Source organism: Drosophila willistoni, chromosome 3R, assembly GCF_018902025.1.
Source record: "Drosophila willistoni isolate 14030-0811.24 chromosome 3R, UCI_dwil_1.1, whole genome shotgun sequence".
Taxonomy (NCBI): Eukaryota; Metazoa; Arthropoda; class Insecta; order Diptera; family Drosophilidae; genus Drosophila; species Drosophila willistoni.
In genome coordinates this window covers 15,042,123-15,059,969 of record NC_061086.1, presented here as the reverse complement: position 1 = coordinate 15,059,969, position 17,847 = coordinate 15,042,123, and the positions used below count along the sequence as shown (strand labels likewise).

The window sequence follows — 17,847 nt, the reverse complement described above, 5'->3', positions numbered from 1 at the left end:
CGTAGAAGTGCATTGTTGAAAAAAGATAGGCAAATAAAATTGTTTGTTTGTTTGTAAGAAGTCGTTTTTGTTTTATTCACATAAGCGATCATACTTGATGTAAAACCTAAAAATGTGTACCTTTCATTTTCCTCGACATAATTTTTCAAGCATGTAATATACGGGGCCCTTCAACTTCAATGCCCGGTGGGCCCTCAGCGTCACAGTCCGGTCCTGAGTGTGACTGTGTGTGTGAGTGTGTGTTGCTTACGTGCGTCGGCAGCGACTGCGACGATGTGCCTAGGGTTCTTGTCATTTGAAGCATTTGTCAATCACAAGGCAAGCGATACGGTTGTACGAGAGCCTGAGCCTGCAAAAACCGCTAAGAGAAATTGAGTTTCAGTTTCTGTTTCTGAGTCGACGAGAATTGACAAAGCAAATTGTCAAAGTTGTGCGAAATAATAAGTTAAACTAACTTAAACCGATCGTTGAGTCAATCATTTTTTATTAACAACAAAAAATATCAATATCAATAAATAAATAAATCGTTTAAGAAACCAGCAGCAGAGGCTGCGGATCTAGTGAAGTGAAGTGCTAAATAACCAAATATATTACAATACAACAGAGGAATAAACAGCCGAATAAAAGCCTTTAAATATGGATAGCCAATCTAACCAAACGCCATGGGCCAGCGCCAGTGTCACCTGCTTATCCTTAGATGCAAAGCGACATAGCCAATGCCTGGACGATGCAATCAAAAGCGGTCATCAAGTCAATTACTCACCAGCACGTTCATTGCGCTATATTGCGTATACGCAACGTTGCGGCATCAGATTAACCATGCTAATGCTAATTATGTGCCTAACCTTTATGCCTGCACATAGCTGTGGACCCGGACGGGGTCTGGGACGTCGTCGTGTCCAAAATCTGTATCCACTGGTGCTTAAGCAAACTGTGCCAAATTTATCCGAGCATCAGCTTGGCGCCTCCGGCCCACTGGAGGGAGAAATTCCGCGTGATTCACCAAAATTTAAGGATCTAGTACCAAACTACAATAGGGATATAGTATTCAAGGATGAAGAGGGCACTGGAGCCGATCGCTTAATGACCAAGGTAAGTGCAAATTTATGATACTTCTTATGGGGAAACAAAAACCCAAACACAACAAAATCAATACTGATATGAGGCAATTTCCTGGAAAATGCAGTAACGATAAGATCCGAACTGTAGGCTGCTTGTGGCTAGCCTAATTCCAAGCTTATTGCGCATTGATGGCCGCGTATGACCATAAATTCAATTGCCAAATTAGAAATGTTAATCGGTGCTAGTGGCCGGCCTGCCGTCCAACAATTTTTCTTATCGGTACGATCGGCCAATTCACCTCTACTACATACTAGAGCGCATTTCCCCCCAATTCTCATTGATAAACGTGTACGTGAGGGGCGACTAAAAAAAAAAAATATGCCAAATCATTCACATTCGATCGCACTAAGACCTATATTTATAATTTATGGCATCAAAAGTGTTCGTTTGTTTTTTTTTTTTTTTTTTTTTTTGGTGCTTTGGCATTGCTAAGTGCGAGCAATAAAAGCAAGAAAACTTTAGCAATTATGATTAATTATAATGCAGCTTATCATTAGCAAGTGGCTAATGATTGCATTTTGTGTGATACTTAAATGCTGAGAGGAATTCTCAGATATGGCACGATGAAAATATGTTCCTGGTATTTGTATACTGGCTTAAAATATCGTTTACTTGGCAAAATAAACACTCACACTCACACACACACACACACATGAATACTGTAAGCCCATGCGAAATGCGTTCAACAACCTTCCATCATAAATAGAGTATATGATCCAATACATTTTCAATCGTTCCCTCATCCACCCTCACTTGGGCTTTACGATTTCGCCATAAACAACAAACAAAATTAAATATCAAAGTACCTATAAAAAAAGTATAAAAAAAAGAAACATTGCCACTCCTCCCTCACCTTGCACTCCCTCTACAAACCTCCAATTCATTGGAGGCACGCGAGCATTTGCGGCTTATCGTCCATGTATTTAGTTAATGATGATAACACGTTCACTACCTGGGCAGCAAATATCAATTGCAAGCAGGTGAGAGTCAAAGTGGCTCCTACACATGTATTTGACAAACACAGTGACAACAAAACAATAACAGCAAAAAAGTATGTTAAGCCATAGCCAACAACAGGAACAGCGATTTATCTTATCACTCGAGTGGGCACAGCGAAAGTGCAAAAAAAGAAAAGAAAAAAAAAACACAAGAATGAAAAGCACAAGAATAGAATTGCAAAGCGATGAGAATTTCTGTTGCATGGCGAAAGGTGGAGAATGGGGGCTGGGTGGGTGTGGCATTAGCCGGCGGTAGACTCAAAGTGCAGAACATGGCTAAACAAGTGCTTAATTAAGGCGACAGCAACAGCAACAGTTCCAATTAGACGCCTGTTTTTAAGCCATTTCGGCGTCGCTATTTCCACAGTCTGAACCCCCTATGGAGGCCAAAGTTATGCGGCACACTTCATCGCATACAAGTGGCCCAACGCCAGACGGATTAAAATTATTGATAAGCTAAAGTCCCATACAACGGGCTATTAAAATTTTATGTATAGTCCATAATTTAATGCCATTTACACACACACACACACACAAACACACTCCAAAAAAAAGTAGTTATTTCCGATACTAATCTTTTTGGCGATAATTCGGACACTTTTTTGATATTTGCTGAGTAACATCTGTAAGTGGTATATTTATGTTGAGATTAAAAATCAACAACATTTGCTTAATAGAAGATTTATAATATAGTTTAAACATTTCAAGTACTTTTAATAGACTTTATAAGTCATATAAATGACTGTTAAAAATACTTTATTTTTTATTGAAATTCAAATTGTTGATAAAGTATTAAATGATAATTCAAAAAACTTGAGATTTAGTAGAAAATACAGTTTTTAACCAACACAAAAGATTTAAAGGCAAAGCAAGGATATCTTTAGGTTATTTATTTTTCCAATTTTCAAATCAATTGTAGAATGCATTTTAGAGTTAATTTAGAAGGTACTTAAGTTTGTCATTTTCACATTAATTAATACTTTCCAAAAAAAAAAACCTTAAATTTACTATCAATGATGAATTGTTATTATTACACTTTTTATTAGTCATTTATGGAATATAGATTAACTATATTATGATTAGTCATATATGTCTAGGCAAATAAATAGGGAAATTCCGTAAAAAAAAATGTTTCGATAGTTGGTAATATGTCAAATAAGCAATAGTTTGAGTTTTTATGTATTTTCAATGTCATAATGTTTTGTTTTACTTTATTACCTTATATCTACTGTATTTGATGTGCTTAACAAAGCCCAAAGAGAGAGAGAGAGAGAGGCTAAAGGAAAACAGTTGGCAGTTGGCAGGTTTTTATTTAACTGATTTCCAAATAACACATTTTATTTCCAACTGCCACGCGCCTCGGGGGCACTTTGGATATTGTAGCAAGTAAATTGTAGAAATCTCACAGTATCAGAATGGACCTTGGATTCGTAATGCAATTGAGTGAAACTGGCAAAACAATTAACAGTTGCAAAACAGCAGCCGTAATTGTCGCAGAGATGGTACACACAAACAGAGAGAGAGAGCAGGAGTAGGGGTAGAGAGAGGCTGCGGAGATTTCTCAGTCAAGGACATAGAAGGTTAAGACATGGCCAAGGCCATTTAGCCAAGGACAGGCAGGACATAAAAAAGGACAAAGTGTATGTGTGTGTGTGTCTGTGGTGTGTTAGGCAAATATTTACAACTATGCTACCGGCTAAGTGACATTGAGGGACTGCAAGTAGGAGTCGAGGTTACGCTTTTGGTAACACTGAACCAGCAGCGCAACTAAATTGCATTTTATATGGACTTGACTGCTGGCTGTGCGAGAATTCTGTAAACAATTTGTTTTGGCTATTAAAGCGCCAAAAAAAATTAGAAAAACTACATACACAAAAACAGATTCCCATTGATTTGGTTATGACTTTTTAGATACCCTATAGCATGTGTATTTGCTTAATATTTCATTTCGAATAGCATTTGAAATATATATGCTTTCGGCCAAGTCAATAGGGTATGAATTTTTGTATATTTTTGGGATATTTTTAGATGTAATTGCAATTTGCGATATGCCATAAAATGCTAAAATTAAGCAAAGGAAAAACACCAGTTAGTCTCGTAAAATGTTTTATCTTATGACGAGTCATTGTTAATGGACGGCTCACCTGCAACACTGTTCCCCTCTCCACCCCCATTCCCCCATCATAGTTGGAATGTACATTTATTCAGGTAATTACAAGCAATGTGCGAGTCTGTGAGGCCCAAAGATTAGACAAACATCAGCAGCAGCAGCAGAGTCTACGCGGTTCACGGGGGTCAAAGGGAAAAGAGGGTGGAGGTAAAGGAAGGGGGAAGCGAAACCGCAGACCTAAAGAATGCGTCAAAAGCCGCAGCATAACTTCTAAAATTTCATAAATTGTAGCAAACAATGAAGCAAAAGAGGCAAAGCCAATGGTAATCTGATATGATTATTGACATGCATGCAGGCCAGATCAGATCAGAGCATAGCCGAGCAGTTTCCCCTGACATCCAGGCTCCATCTGCAGCTTCCAGACCGCATCAAATCCAAATCAAAAGTAAAACCCACAGCTAAAGGCATTTTAATAGAACATTATGAGTCAAAAAAAAGAAAAAAAATTGATCCTATTATGACCGATTGCTGATGATGTCAGAATTTTTCAAATCAAATCATGTCAAATGCTGCGATAAGCAAAAATATACTAAAAACAGAAAAAAAACACCCAAAACTTTTCTCTTTGCAACGGTTCGTGGGAACATTCCATAACCAGAATGATCATCATGATCATCATCATCATCATCATCATCGTCACCACAAAGTAATCAAACTTATCAAACAAACATCAACGTCAAGCAAAGTGGACAAATTGCCAAAAATAACCACCGCCAAAATCGATTCCAGGTCCCATTCCCAGTCTCGATTCCCGATCTCTTCGATCTCGATCTCTTTCTCAGTGCGAGTTCCAGACTTTGTCCCCATTTGCTTTATAGTTTGTTTTGTTTGGAGCTTTTATAAGTATTATTAATCAATTTGATACTTTTACGAGGCCACTCAAGCGCAAATGTTCAAGGATTTGCTTTTGATTTTGTTGTTTTTTTATTTGCATAAGACAACAAAAATGTGTGTGTTGTTGTTGGTTTTTATGAACTGCAGATCGCGATCGCGTCGCGACTATCACATTACTCCTCCACTCCAAACTAACTCCAATCTGACTCACATTTCACATGCTGCGCTCTGGATTCCTGCAAGTCATGGAGCCAAAGCTGGAGCTGGTGCTGGTGAGATTGGAGAATGGGGAGGAGATTGGGGTAGGGCGAAGCGAGAAGCAAAGGGTTGTGTATCCCCATCGACACACATCCACATCAGTGCCAATGTGCGGCTCATAACTCATCATCAAAGTTAATCACACATCAGGGATTATGGCGCTTATCATTTAAGACCCAAGACGAGACATGGGGGCCTGAAGCCAGAGATTTACCTGCCCAAATGACTTTTCAGCTCTTTTTTTCTTCAATGTGTGTGCGAGTGTTTGTGTGTGTGTGTGTGTGTGGGGACATTAAATGTGAGAGTCAACTGAGATTTAATTTACGATTTCTGCAAATTAATAGCATTTAATTAATAACAATAAAATGACGCCTCTTTTTATAAACATTTATTTGACAGAACATACGATTTATGACTGACTGACTGACTGACTGACTGAGTAACTTACTGACTGACTCAAACTTATGTCAGTTCATATGCAAATATGAGTAACAGGGAAATTTGCGTAAATTTATTTCAAAATAAAAACTATTATTTGTTGATAATTGTATATAAAAAAACCCCCCCAAACTAATGAGCAAAACTGCGAAAGGGGAAATCGATTCGTAATTTAGTTTTCCTTCCTTCCCCTTTCCCTTCATTATTTTTAATGAGCTGTAACAATAACAAAATAACAAATCGAAGATGAGGAGTAAATAAATTATCCAAAGGCGACAGAAAATTTCATACAAAGCTTAATTAAAATGCCTTTTATTCTTTGTAATAATTACGCTCTGGCTCTGGAAATAAACAAAATGAAAATGATTCTCAATATCACTCCCCTCCACCTTCCCTCCCCCCCACCGACCCATTTAATCATAAACAAAATGATTGGGGAGGGCTGGGGGGAAAGGTTTTCTAATGAATAAACACCAACAGAGGCCGAGAGATTGAAGCAAAGCTGTGAATAGATTTGCACAACACAAATAAACATCAGAACATATAGACATACATACATACATATATTTTGGTGACGAATCGAACTGGAATAGAATGGAAAGTCTCTGAAAGACTTTGCCAATTAAGTGAGGAAATCTTTGAGTGGCCCACACACATGCATCTCTCGTTGCTGCTGCTGCTGCTGCTGATTGACAACAAGCCAAGACCTCTTAAGTTGCCTGTAAGTGGCTGCCGAAGGGCTAAGACTAAGACGCCTCAAGACTCAAGTGGTCTGTGGTCTTGTACCTTTTGTCCCGTGTAGTTACAGGATATATTGAGATCAACAAACAAATGCTGATAGGAGTAGACATATAGAATATTTATAGATATATATATATATATCTAGATCTGTAGTCGTTACACGTGACTTGGTAGGCGATAAGATATGCAGATAAGACTTACCTTTTTGCTAGAAGCTTTGTCATATGATAACTATGAGTCACACTTTAGAGTCTTAAATGTTTGCTAGATAATAAATTGTTTTCTACGCAGTTCATAGGGCAAAATTTCTCTTTTTAATGGGTATTAAAAAGTCGATGACATTATGCATTTTTAATTCCGTTTTTGGGGCTGTTCTTTCTGTGTTGTTGACACATATACGAGTGGGTGACGTGTTACTTTTTTTTGTCTTAATTTTTTATGTTGTTTCTCGTTTTTTTTTTTTTTCTTTCTGTTGTTATATCCTGTGCCGCTTCCTCAGTTGTAAGTTTTCGCTTCCTTCGATGCCAATCAGTGCAGCAACTACACACACACACACACACACAGGAAAAGGAAAGGATATGGGCATATCTGCTTACACCACCAGCACGTGCAGCTGGCTAAAATGAAAGGGGTGCCAGCTTCTGCTCCTTCACAGTTGAAACTTAATGCCCACTTGAATTATGTCGTTAAATTGTGTCGTTTCCTAATCGTTTCGGGGTGGGGCTGAGACAAAGGTGCCCCGGCGGGGGACTGAGATGATAGCAAGCCAAAAACTTGGCAACGTTGCTAAATACAAACAAAGATCTTTTAATAACCTCAGTTGCAGTCTAGCTAATGATGATGAGCAGCTAATAATAATAATCATTTTTAGCCAAGCGAGAGCAAGATTTGTGGTGTGTATGGTGAGGGTTGGTGGCAAGGGAGGTGAAGCTATGGTTCCATTAAAAGCGTCAAATTGGCAGACTCGATTTAAATCAATAAAACTGCAGGCACTTGCAATTAAAAACGCATCAGTGCAGAAGGAGGAGCAGATTTTGTTTCGTTTTCAACGAAAAGTAGCAAAGAAACATCCATTGAAAATAATTAAATGCATTGGATAAACAAAAAGAAATGATTTTGGGGCGTGGTTTTTTTCGGGGTTTGTTGTTGTTTTTTTTGGGTAAAGTTCACACCTTGTTGAATGTCTAATTAATGCAGGCTGAAAGCTGAAGAGGGTGAAGTGAGGAGTTGTCGAAGAAGATGAAGGAGAAAAAGTAGGAGTATCAGACAGAGTAAACCAGAGACGAGAAGAGAAGAGAAGATCGGTGATATTTACACTTGACGCTATTACCCCTTTTCAGTGCCTCTCTCCCACTCGGTTTATCTATCCGTATGTATGTCTGTCTGTCTGTCTCTTGGCCACTTACAATGCAAACACATTATTTAGCCATCTTTTTGGGCCGCCGACAATGCCGCTTCCTTAATGTTTATCTTACGCACCCGTCGGCATTTACCTTAGTTCAAGGTGTGGGGGGTCGTATGTATTTGTATGTAGTTGTTGTTGTTGTTGTTGGTGATTTGGTGCCCGTTGCACGATAGCTCGATGGCTCGATGCCTCGATGCCTGAGTGGCTTGTTTGTGCATCAATCGGATTCGAATTCAGCTTGGTCTCTCATGCATTAGCATGTTGGGTAAACATCGTTTGTTAGCCATGCCTTAAGACAAAACTTTTGTGTTTGCTTATTGGCGTTACGCTTTTGTGCTCATTAGCAGCTCTCTCTCTCTCCTCTCTCTCTCCCTCTCTCTCTCCTATCTGTCTCGACTGATCCAAAGTCCCAGCAAAGTCCAATCCACTTCAAGTCCACTCCACACAACTCGACTTGGTTAAGCCTTTTAATAAAGCAAAGTTGCACCAGCAGCAACAGCAGCAAATAGCATTGAACTCTTCTCGGAATGTATGTATGTATGTATAAGCAAAAGACAAGGAGACAATGAACAGGAGACAAGGGGTCTTAGCAGTCCCTTGTGTGATTGTGAGAACTGGCATATCGAATGCGATGTGGTGTGACAAATTAAAAACCGATTCTTCAATTTTTGTTTTTGGCAACATTTGGCAAACAAAACAAAAACAAACAAACGCCTTTTTTGACCGAAAATTGTGGCCAGTTATTGTGTGGTTTTTGTGGCAAAATAGGATCCCAAAAAATAAACCAATTCGATCCGATGCGATCCTATCCGAAATTGATTTTACGCCACAAATAACAAAAGGTTGGCACATCCTGCGGATTCGACTTTGACTTGTGTCTTGGCCGTTGATAATTGATTTTGTGGCTGGCAATCTCTCTCACTCTCTCTCTCTCTTCATCTTTCTCCCAAAAAATTTTCTCTTCCTTTCTCTGGGTTCAGTTGGTTTTTTCTTCTTCTTTTTTTGTGTGTGTATTTCTAGTACAATATTTGCATAGTCTTTAGAATCCTTTTTCTTTTCTTCTCCTTTCTTGGTGCCGACAAAGTATTTTCATATTATCGATAGATAGACAAAAAAAGGTCTTTTCATATTTACTCACCTAGGGTCAGGGCTCAAAGAGGGTCAATGTTTGAACTCTGTAAGCAAATAAGCCTTTGGCAAAAGGAAAAGGCAAATATCGAATCATCTATTTGTTGAGGTTGTTCAAAAGGATGCGGAATGCCGAAGAGCAGGTTGCTTGTACAACAACAAAAAGAAATAATAATAAAAATAACAATAATTAAAACTTTGCAGCCACATTGTACGACTTTTATATGCTCTACACAAATTTAACCACAGGTGACCGAATCGAGACAAAATTTTTCTAATTTCATGAATTTCAATCTCAAATCACATCAAATTTTAGTAACATAGAAAAGATTTATTTTGAAAAAACAATTATCCTAGTTTGAATTAAAAATGACTTTATATATTTTTGAAATATAGGGAATAGATATAAATTATTCGATATGAATATATAGACAGAAATGACATGAATATAAACAACTTCAAGTAATTATAAATCATTTAAATATTTACTAACAGAATTTAAATATTTTATTGATGACGAAATTTTGGCACTTATTGTTTTTTAATGTCACAGTATCTAAAAATATCTCCAATTATTATGTAATGGCTCTTTAATTGAAATTTTCTTCTTTTATGCTGTTAATTGGGTGTTAATTGATTTTTGTTAAAGTATTGTTAATTCAATTTTACTTGAACTTTGGTTTTCAAAAACGGAAATAAAACTTTAACTTCTTCCCATTACGATCTTAATCAAATAAGTTGAATATTAAAGGTTCAATTCGTTTATGTTTCCTAATAAGTTAAATCCCATTAAATGTGGGTTTTGCCCATTAGATAAATTTGAATGTCTGAACGTATAGATTACGTTTGAAAATGATTCGAAAACGAACACGTCTACATAATCACTCATGATCATAGTCACATAATCACTTCTAATCTAATCACGAGACTTGCTGTCGAGCAGTGCCAGATCGATTTCATTATTTCATCATATTTCGAAATCGTTTTGTGAATCACAACATTTTCTTTTCGTCTTTTTCCTTTTGCCAAAGTTCATCGATTATAGAAATGTAATGGGGGAAAATGAGATAAATTGAAAATGAACGCCGCGGTTGGTGGTGGTGGTGCCCCTTGGGCCCAAGAATGAACACCAACTCCAAAAACCTAAATGCCACGCCTCAAATGTGAGCATACGCACACGCACACGTACGCACACAAACATTTCCCTTCGGCTTCTGCTACGCCCGCTCACTCGCTCACTCTCTCACGGTCTCACTCGCTCTTTCTTTTATTGGCTCTGTCCATTTCTGGTTTACTTGGACGTATTTTGGTTTAAATATGGCGGCAGTATTGGGTTATTTCTTTAACTTGTTCATTTTTTATGACATACGAGTACCTACCTATACATATGTATGAGTGTGTGTGTGTGTGTGTGTGGTTATTATTAAACAGTGTTTAATTGATTTTTATTTTATTTTTCTTTTCTTGACAGCGCTGCAGAGAGAAATTAAATGCCCTGGCCTATTCTGTGATGAACGAATGGCCCGGTGTACGTTTGCTGGTAATCGAAAGCTGGGACGAGGATCACGATCATGGCCAGGAATCGTTGCACTACGAGGGACGTGCAGTGACCATTGGGACCAATGATCGCGATCTATCGAAATATGGCATGCTGGCTCGTTTGGCTGTTGAGGCTGGTTTCGATTGGGTTTCCTATGTCAGTCGACGTCACATCTATTGCTCCGTTAAGTCAGGTAAGATTTGTCATCCATACACTTAAATTCTTATGTTAACACGGCTAGGAAAGGAGTGCGGGGGAAAAATGGCGTCGGAGAGGGGTAATCGGGTGTGGAAGCTGTTAGCCAGAAGTGACACTAACAAGCGTAATTTCGCATGTTGCGCCTTGAAACTTACAAGCTGAACTCTAAGCTGACAGGCGTTGGCAAATTTTCCTCGTTTCTGTTGTTACCTACATACATACAAACAGACATATACATACATACATCTTTTTGCATCAGCCAAATTAGCCACGGCTGCAGTCAGGCCAGGTTCGGGCCAAGATCCAACATTCAAAGAACACCAGAGAGAGAGATGGAAAAAAAAACCACAAAAAATAAATGGAAAGCAGCAGCAGCAGCAACAAAGTCGAAAACCGGACCCAAACTCTGGACTTAAACCCAAAAAAAAAAAAAAGAGGAGAAAAAAAACTCAAAGCGGCAACTGCGACTAACCGCATGTTGTTGCCGCTGCTGCTGCTGTTGTTGTTGTTGCTGTTTTGACATGTTTAGGTTTGCGCCTGTCAAATTAAACGAATTGATGATACGACACCCAAAGCGTTTCTCAGGCAACAGGCAAGAAGATGAATTAAATACTGAGAGCGCGCCGGACCTAATTGAAAAAAAACCAAGACGGAAAACGAAAAAAAAGAACTAAAAACTGGCCAACAAGTTGGCATCATCCATATGTGCGTATGTGTGTGTTTGTGTGTATCTGTGAGCTGCCATTATGGCAACCAGTTTTCCCCGAAACATAACGAAACTATTATAAACTTCCCGCTCGGCTATAAGCGCAAAAGACGCGAAAAGAAAATGCTGGAAAGCAGCCAACCAAAACGGGCAAAACAATTAAGTTTTTCTTGCACAAAAAACAGAGCCTCCCATTTTCCACAGCTTACAACAAAGGCGTCGACCAAAGAAAAAGGGGTATTATTATTGAAAGAGTTTCAAGTTTCATATTTTTAGGATTCTGTTTTGTGATTTTATTCGAACTACATATATCAGTTTATTAAATAGTTCATTATATATGTCAGATTGTATTGCACAATGATTGAAATTTTCCCAAAGTCAAGCACATATATTTTCCTTGATTTTCCCACACACGCTGCTAATTCAATGGGTCGGTCTCATCTCATAATATTTTGACTTTTTGTGTGAGGCAAAGTGTCCTTGCTCATTGATTCTAATTGCTTATGAAAGAAGCCGCCACAGTCATGAGATCCGTGATCCTAGATCCTCCTGCTGTCATTTCTTTTCTCTTTTGGTTTTTTTTTTTTTTTTTGTGTGGTGTGTTGTTTTTCAAAAGGTCAGCCGACCGACAAACGACAGATAGCAAAAAGGAAACAGTGAGAAGACAAAAAAGAGATGCCGCAACAAGTGGCAAATGGGCAGCAGGCTGAATCTTGTGAGCCTTTGTGTGCCTGTGTGGTCCTAGTTGGGTTGCAGTGTCAAATGGGCCTGCCATATGTTACGACAGCCACACCGTTGATGCTCGATGCCCGATGCCCATTGCCTGGACGACTGGGGCTATGACTGGGCTGTTTGGCTATCAATAAATTACATGGCGATTGATTGCTGCTGATAGGCCTCGGCACATAAACCACGCGCTTATGACAGTTTTGGCACACACACACACACAGTATCGAGAGGGGGAAGGTGGCGTGGATGGCAGCATTCGAGTTCGTTGCCTAAGTCTTTTGTTTGTGCCCCAAACAGCAGCGACGAAGAGTAATGGCTGTAAACCTTTTTGTCGACACTAATTTTTTTTTTTCTTCTTGCCCATGTTGGTGTTGTTGTTGCTTGGTGACTGATCGTTTGGACAGCATTAACATGAACATGCAACAACAACAACTCGCTTGGGGCCTTAATGCGCGCGCGAGCTGCCACACAGCAACAGCAACAACACCAACAACAACTACAACAACAACATCAACAGCGGTCTGTCCTCTGTTTTGTAATAATTTATCAGTTTAGTCTTCACAACACAAAGATAAAATAACGATAATTTTAACCACTTTAATGGTTTATTAATTTATGACCCTTCAAGTTCTTCACTTTCCACTCACCGCCGTCTTAGCCACCGTCGTCGCAGTCGCCGTTGCCGTTGCCGTCGCCTCCGCTGCCCACGATGCGCTTCAGATTTTTCTTGTTTTCATGTCCCTCGCCTCTCATTTCATTTTTTTTCTCTCTTTTTGTAGGTAGGTTTCACACCAATTTTTCTTGTTACTACCGTGCTTCCTCTTTGGCCTTTTTTGTTTTTTGGTTTTTGTCTACTTAGTGCTCATTCTTTTTTTTGGCTGCCCGTCCCCATCGATTATAGGAGAGCATGATGCCTCGGCCATAGGCATTTAATCCGATTTTTATTGTTTCTACACTTTTCAATGGTTAGGTGCATTTTCATTGGAATTTCGTTGCAACAACAAAAGCAACAACTAGCCACAACAAGCCACTTTTATGGCCACTCATTATAATAAAGCGCACGGTTAGTGGTCGTTGGGAATGTTTTTTTTTTTTTTTAATTTGAATTTTACAGACAGCATCAGCAGCGGCAGCAGCCGAAGAAGAAGAAGAAGAAGTGGCAGCATCAGCAGTGGCAATGTTAGAGCCTATGGGCTTTGGCGGTGGTATCGGCGCCTCGGGTGTGAAATATACGCCAAATAGAAAGTTCTGGCTTGTTAAAGAAGTGCAAGAACAAAAAAAAATGGACGATCAAGTTGGGTGGCCTATTCTCTATTTTTTCGATGTATACTCCTGTTCCTGTTCTATGTGCTCCTCCTTCTCTCTCAGGCCATGTAATCCAATAGCTATTAATGATGATGATTAATGCGTGTGGGTTGCAACATGTTTTGTAATTGCAAACAGGTTAGGTTTTTGGGAAAAAAAGGTGGCCCAAACAAATAAACACAACGAGAACTACAGAGAGAGGGAGATAAAGAGAAAAGGAAGAACAGCTACCTGCATATCGCCAACCTTTGGGCATAAGCATATCCTTTGGCGCAAAATCAGCTAAGCTGCTTTGGCTCGAGCTCGAGCCGCTTGGTTTGGCTGATCCCATGAGCATGCCCAAAAACCTTTACCCTCTGTAGCTAATCTGGTAGGAAAAACAAGATCACAATTTTTTGTTTCAACTCACAGAACACACACACATACATGCAATGAGTCTTGATGTTATTGATATGCCTGGTTTATCAGTTGGCAGAATCTATTCGCCTCTTGTTTTGGAAAGCCGCAAAAAGGCAGAGGCAGATCTTTGTGGCATTGTTAATGCTGCCACCACAACCACCATATGAATAGGGAACGGTATTGGGTTCGGGGTGTGTGTGTGAAAACCTTTTTGACTTGTTTAGGGTTTTGGCAATTGGATGCTTAACGCCAAATTAGATTAGGCCAACTAATGCCATTACCTGAAATCGCTCTCAGTTATATAATTGCATTCGAACTGAATTTGGCAATGAAACATTTTATGGATGATACGAGAATTGAAATATTCGTATCACATTATGTTATAAAATGTATAGATATGTCTACCTATTTATAAGTAAAAAAAGTGCTGGGAAACAAATTATACTCATTCTTATGTTCTTTCTTATTGCAGATTCATCAACCATTTCGCATGTCCATGGATGTTTCACACCCGAGAGCACAGCCCAAATGGAGAATGGCGAAAAGAAGCCGCTCAGTCAGCTCTCCATTGGAGATCGAGTACTGAGCATGGGTTCAAATGGCCAGCCAGTGTATAGTGAAGTAATACTCTTCATGGATCGCAATCTGGAGCAGCTAGAGAACTTTGTCCAGCTGCACACAGATGGTGGAGCCGTATTAACAGTGACCCCGGCACATTTAATTAGCGTATGGCAGCCGGATAGCCAGCAGCTTAACTATGTGTTTGCGGATCGCGTAGAAGAAATGAATTATGTTCTAGTGAATGATGTAGTCACTGGTGAATTGCTACCACAGCGGGTCATCAAAGTAACCTCTGTCCATAGCAAGGGCGTGGTTGCTCCACTCACACGTGAGGGCACAATTGTGGTGAACTCTGTAGTTGCCTCTTGTTATGCGGTGATCAATAGCCAATCTTTGGCACATTGGGGATTGGCTCCAATGCGGCTATTGTCTTCCCTACAGTCATTAATGCCAGCCAAGGGTCAATTAAGGACGACATCGTCAGCTACGCAGCCAACCAAAGAGGTGTCCAGGGCGGAGCAGCAGAACGGCATTCATTGGTATGCCAATGCTCTCTACAAGGTGAAGGACTATGTCTTACCCAAGAGCTGGCGACACGAGTAGACAGCCCGCAGGGGGGAAGAAGGCACGGCGAGAGGAATATCGTAAATTGGGAACGCTAATTGTATTATATTTTGTAGTTATGTATACATATGCCTAATAATAACTGTATTTCAATGTTAAATCGATACTATTTATTTATCAAAAACCGACAAACACAAAAAAAAAAACATAAAAAAACACGAACAAAAAAACACAAAAAACGAAAAATGTAACAAAAAACTGTAAGAAACCTGTTGAAAATATCTTGGAAATTTTGTTAATGAACAATTGTAGCTATAAGTAGGCAATCCTTGGCACAGAATCCTAAAACTAATTGAAATCATCCGAACATATTACTGGACCATTGACGACTGTTGTATAAAATGAAAGCAAAAGCCAATTTTTTAAATTGCATATTTATTTAACAAAAAACGAAAGTGAGTTCAAATTATTGGATATATTTTTTTATTATATTTTGTATATAGTGACTGAATACTTTATTGTAATTGTGTATATAATACTTAATAGTTAACTGCGTATTTATATTTAATATTTAAAGAATTATAATGGAATTGTTTGATAACTCTTTGTGTTGAAAATTTTATTCGAGTTTGGCATGGGTATTTATTAGCTTTTAAAACAATTGGAGTGTTCGTGCTCACAGGTTTAATGCTTCTTGAATTATGCCAGCAGCATTTAAAATGTTTGAAAAATGCGCCAACCTATGACAGTAGTGTTATCGGATCAAAACCTATCGGTTAATCGACACAATCGGACAAAATCTATCGGTAATCGATATTGGTAAAAATCGATAATATCGATGTATCGAACGATTTTTAAAATATTTAGTTATAAATTTGTTAATTTAATGAAATTAATTAATTTAATGAAATGAATGAATTTAAAAGAAAAATTGAAGGGTTTTTTTTATATTAAAACAGTTGAAGAAATAATAAATTTTTATTTTTCTCGCTGCACTTTGCAACAAGTCTGCGAAGTGAGAGCGAATTCAAGTTGGCGAAGCGAATTCTAGTGGTGTTTTTTTTAAAAGCGAAGCGTTGTTTTTTAATGCTTTTTATAAATTTTAATATGTTTGAATGAAAACAAACCAGATCTAAAGTGCAGATTCTGTAATTTTCTGCTATTTGCTCCCTTCTGGTCGTGTTATTAAGTCTAATAGTGAAATAATGCAAGTTTGTCGCCTGTGTCTGGCCATTCACACAGCCGACGCTAATTTTGAGATTTTCAAGGTCCATGAAACAAGGATACGAATTGAGATTATGGCCTGTACATCTTTGGAGATGGATGAGGATGATGATTTGCCTCAGACGATATGCACAGACTGTCGTCTACGGCTCGAGGAGTACTATAATTTTCGAAGACGCTGCCAAGCTGCCGACAGGCGCCTTCGCCTTAAGAATAAACGGAAGAGTGCGGACGCTGACTTGGACGAGGAGGACGAGGCGGAAGTTTCTACTGAAAATAGTAGCAACGATAATGTCGAGTGGCGGCTGAAGGCTGCACAGCTTATACGGGGCGAAATGGAATCCTTTAAAAAAGAACTGCATAGTGTGTGCAAGGAAGAGGTTCGCCAGGATATCGAGGCAGAGGTACGTGCCGAGGTGGAAGAAATGGTATTGGCTGAGGCAAAGAAACAATGTCGCCTTAACGTCCTCGATGATCTTTTCTGTGAGTTGGAGCGATTTTTCATACGAAAGCGGAACGAGGCAGTTTACGATCATGTGTCTGGCTCCGAAGGCTATGACGGTTCCGAAATAGAGAGTGCCTCGACATCCACCCAAATAGGTCACGATACCGATGCAAAGCGGCCGGAGACGGAGGTTCCAGAGGACAGAGAGCTGCCACACGAAACCGGAATTGTCGTGGAACTGCTAGGTAAAATCTGTTACATATTTCATATTCATTTCCACTTGCCTAAAATGAACAATTATTTTTAGACGACACTTCCTCAGATCAAGAGGGCGAAATAACAAATATAAAACCAGAGTCCGGTGGCAGTCAATTACCGGTGCCTGAAGCAGTTTCTTCAATTGCACCAATGACAATGGTAGAGATTAATATGCAAGATACGCAATTAAGCCATTTACGGGAAGACTTAAATATATCAAATTTTTTGAAACCAACATCAACTTCTAACATACCAAAGAAGGCGAGGCAAGTTCGATTACCAAGTATATCGGAGCAAATCCTCACCAAGCCGCACAGTCCAAAGGTTCGAGAACATTTATGTCGCAAACATAGCCGCAGGAGCAAACAAACCTTCTCGCAAGAATCTCTTCGCAATTGTGTCCGCTGTCGCCTCAGAGGTGCTGACAAACTACACACTACCACATCCTAGAAAATATTAGGCTTAAGTTTTTTTTTGGGCACGGTTTTAGTTTTAAGGCGAACATACATATATTTAATCTGTCTTCACGTATTTTTTTTTTTTAATTTATATTCAGCCATATTTGTACACATACAAGCAAATTACTAATAAAAGTAAATCATTTTTTTCAAGGCGGTTCAAATATTCGATTATTGTGCCAACTGGATCTTTAAAACTTTACGAATTTTCGCGTCTCTGCGTTTATTAAAGTACCAAGTTTTGTCCCACTTTTTATTTATGTATTTATTTAAAATTAAAATTTTTACCGCTCAGCCGTGAAGGTGACAGCTGTTTCATTTTTAGCACTAACGCGTTTTAAAAATACCGGAAAATAGTCCATCACT

At 38.9% G+C, this 17,847-nt stretch overlaps 2 protein-coding genes across 2 annotated transcripts; both read left to right on the top strand.

Annotated features, from left to right (window-relative positions):
* The first annotated feature begins 300 nt into the window (after window positions 1-300).
* Window positions 301-15,323, top strand: LOC6650519 (protein hedgehog). The gene is made up of 3 exons (XM_002073983.4): window positions 301-1,092; window positions 10,566-10,827; window positions 14,444-15,323. Exons 1-3 carry the CDS (start codon window positions 637-639, stop codon window positions 15,133-15,135), a joined length of 1,410 nt encoding a protein of 469 aa, XP_002074019.1. The 5' UTR covers window positions 301-636; the 3' UTR covers window positions 15,136-15,323.
* Window positions 15,324-16,170: 847 nt separating this feature from the next.
* On the top strand, window positions 16,171-17,647 carry LOC6650518. The gene is made up of 2 exons (XM_002073982.4): window positions 16,171-17,010; window positions 17,073-17,647. The coding sequence occupies exons 1-2, from the start codon at window positions 16,302-16,304 to the stop codon at window positions 17,471-17,473; spliced, it is 1,110 nt and encodes a 369-aa protein (XP_002074018.2). The 5' UTR covers window positions 16,171-16,301; the 3' UTR covers window positions 17,474-17,647.
* The last annotated feature ends 200 nt before the right edge of the window (window positions 17,648-17,847 follow it).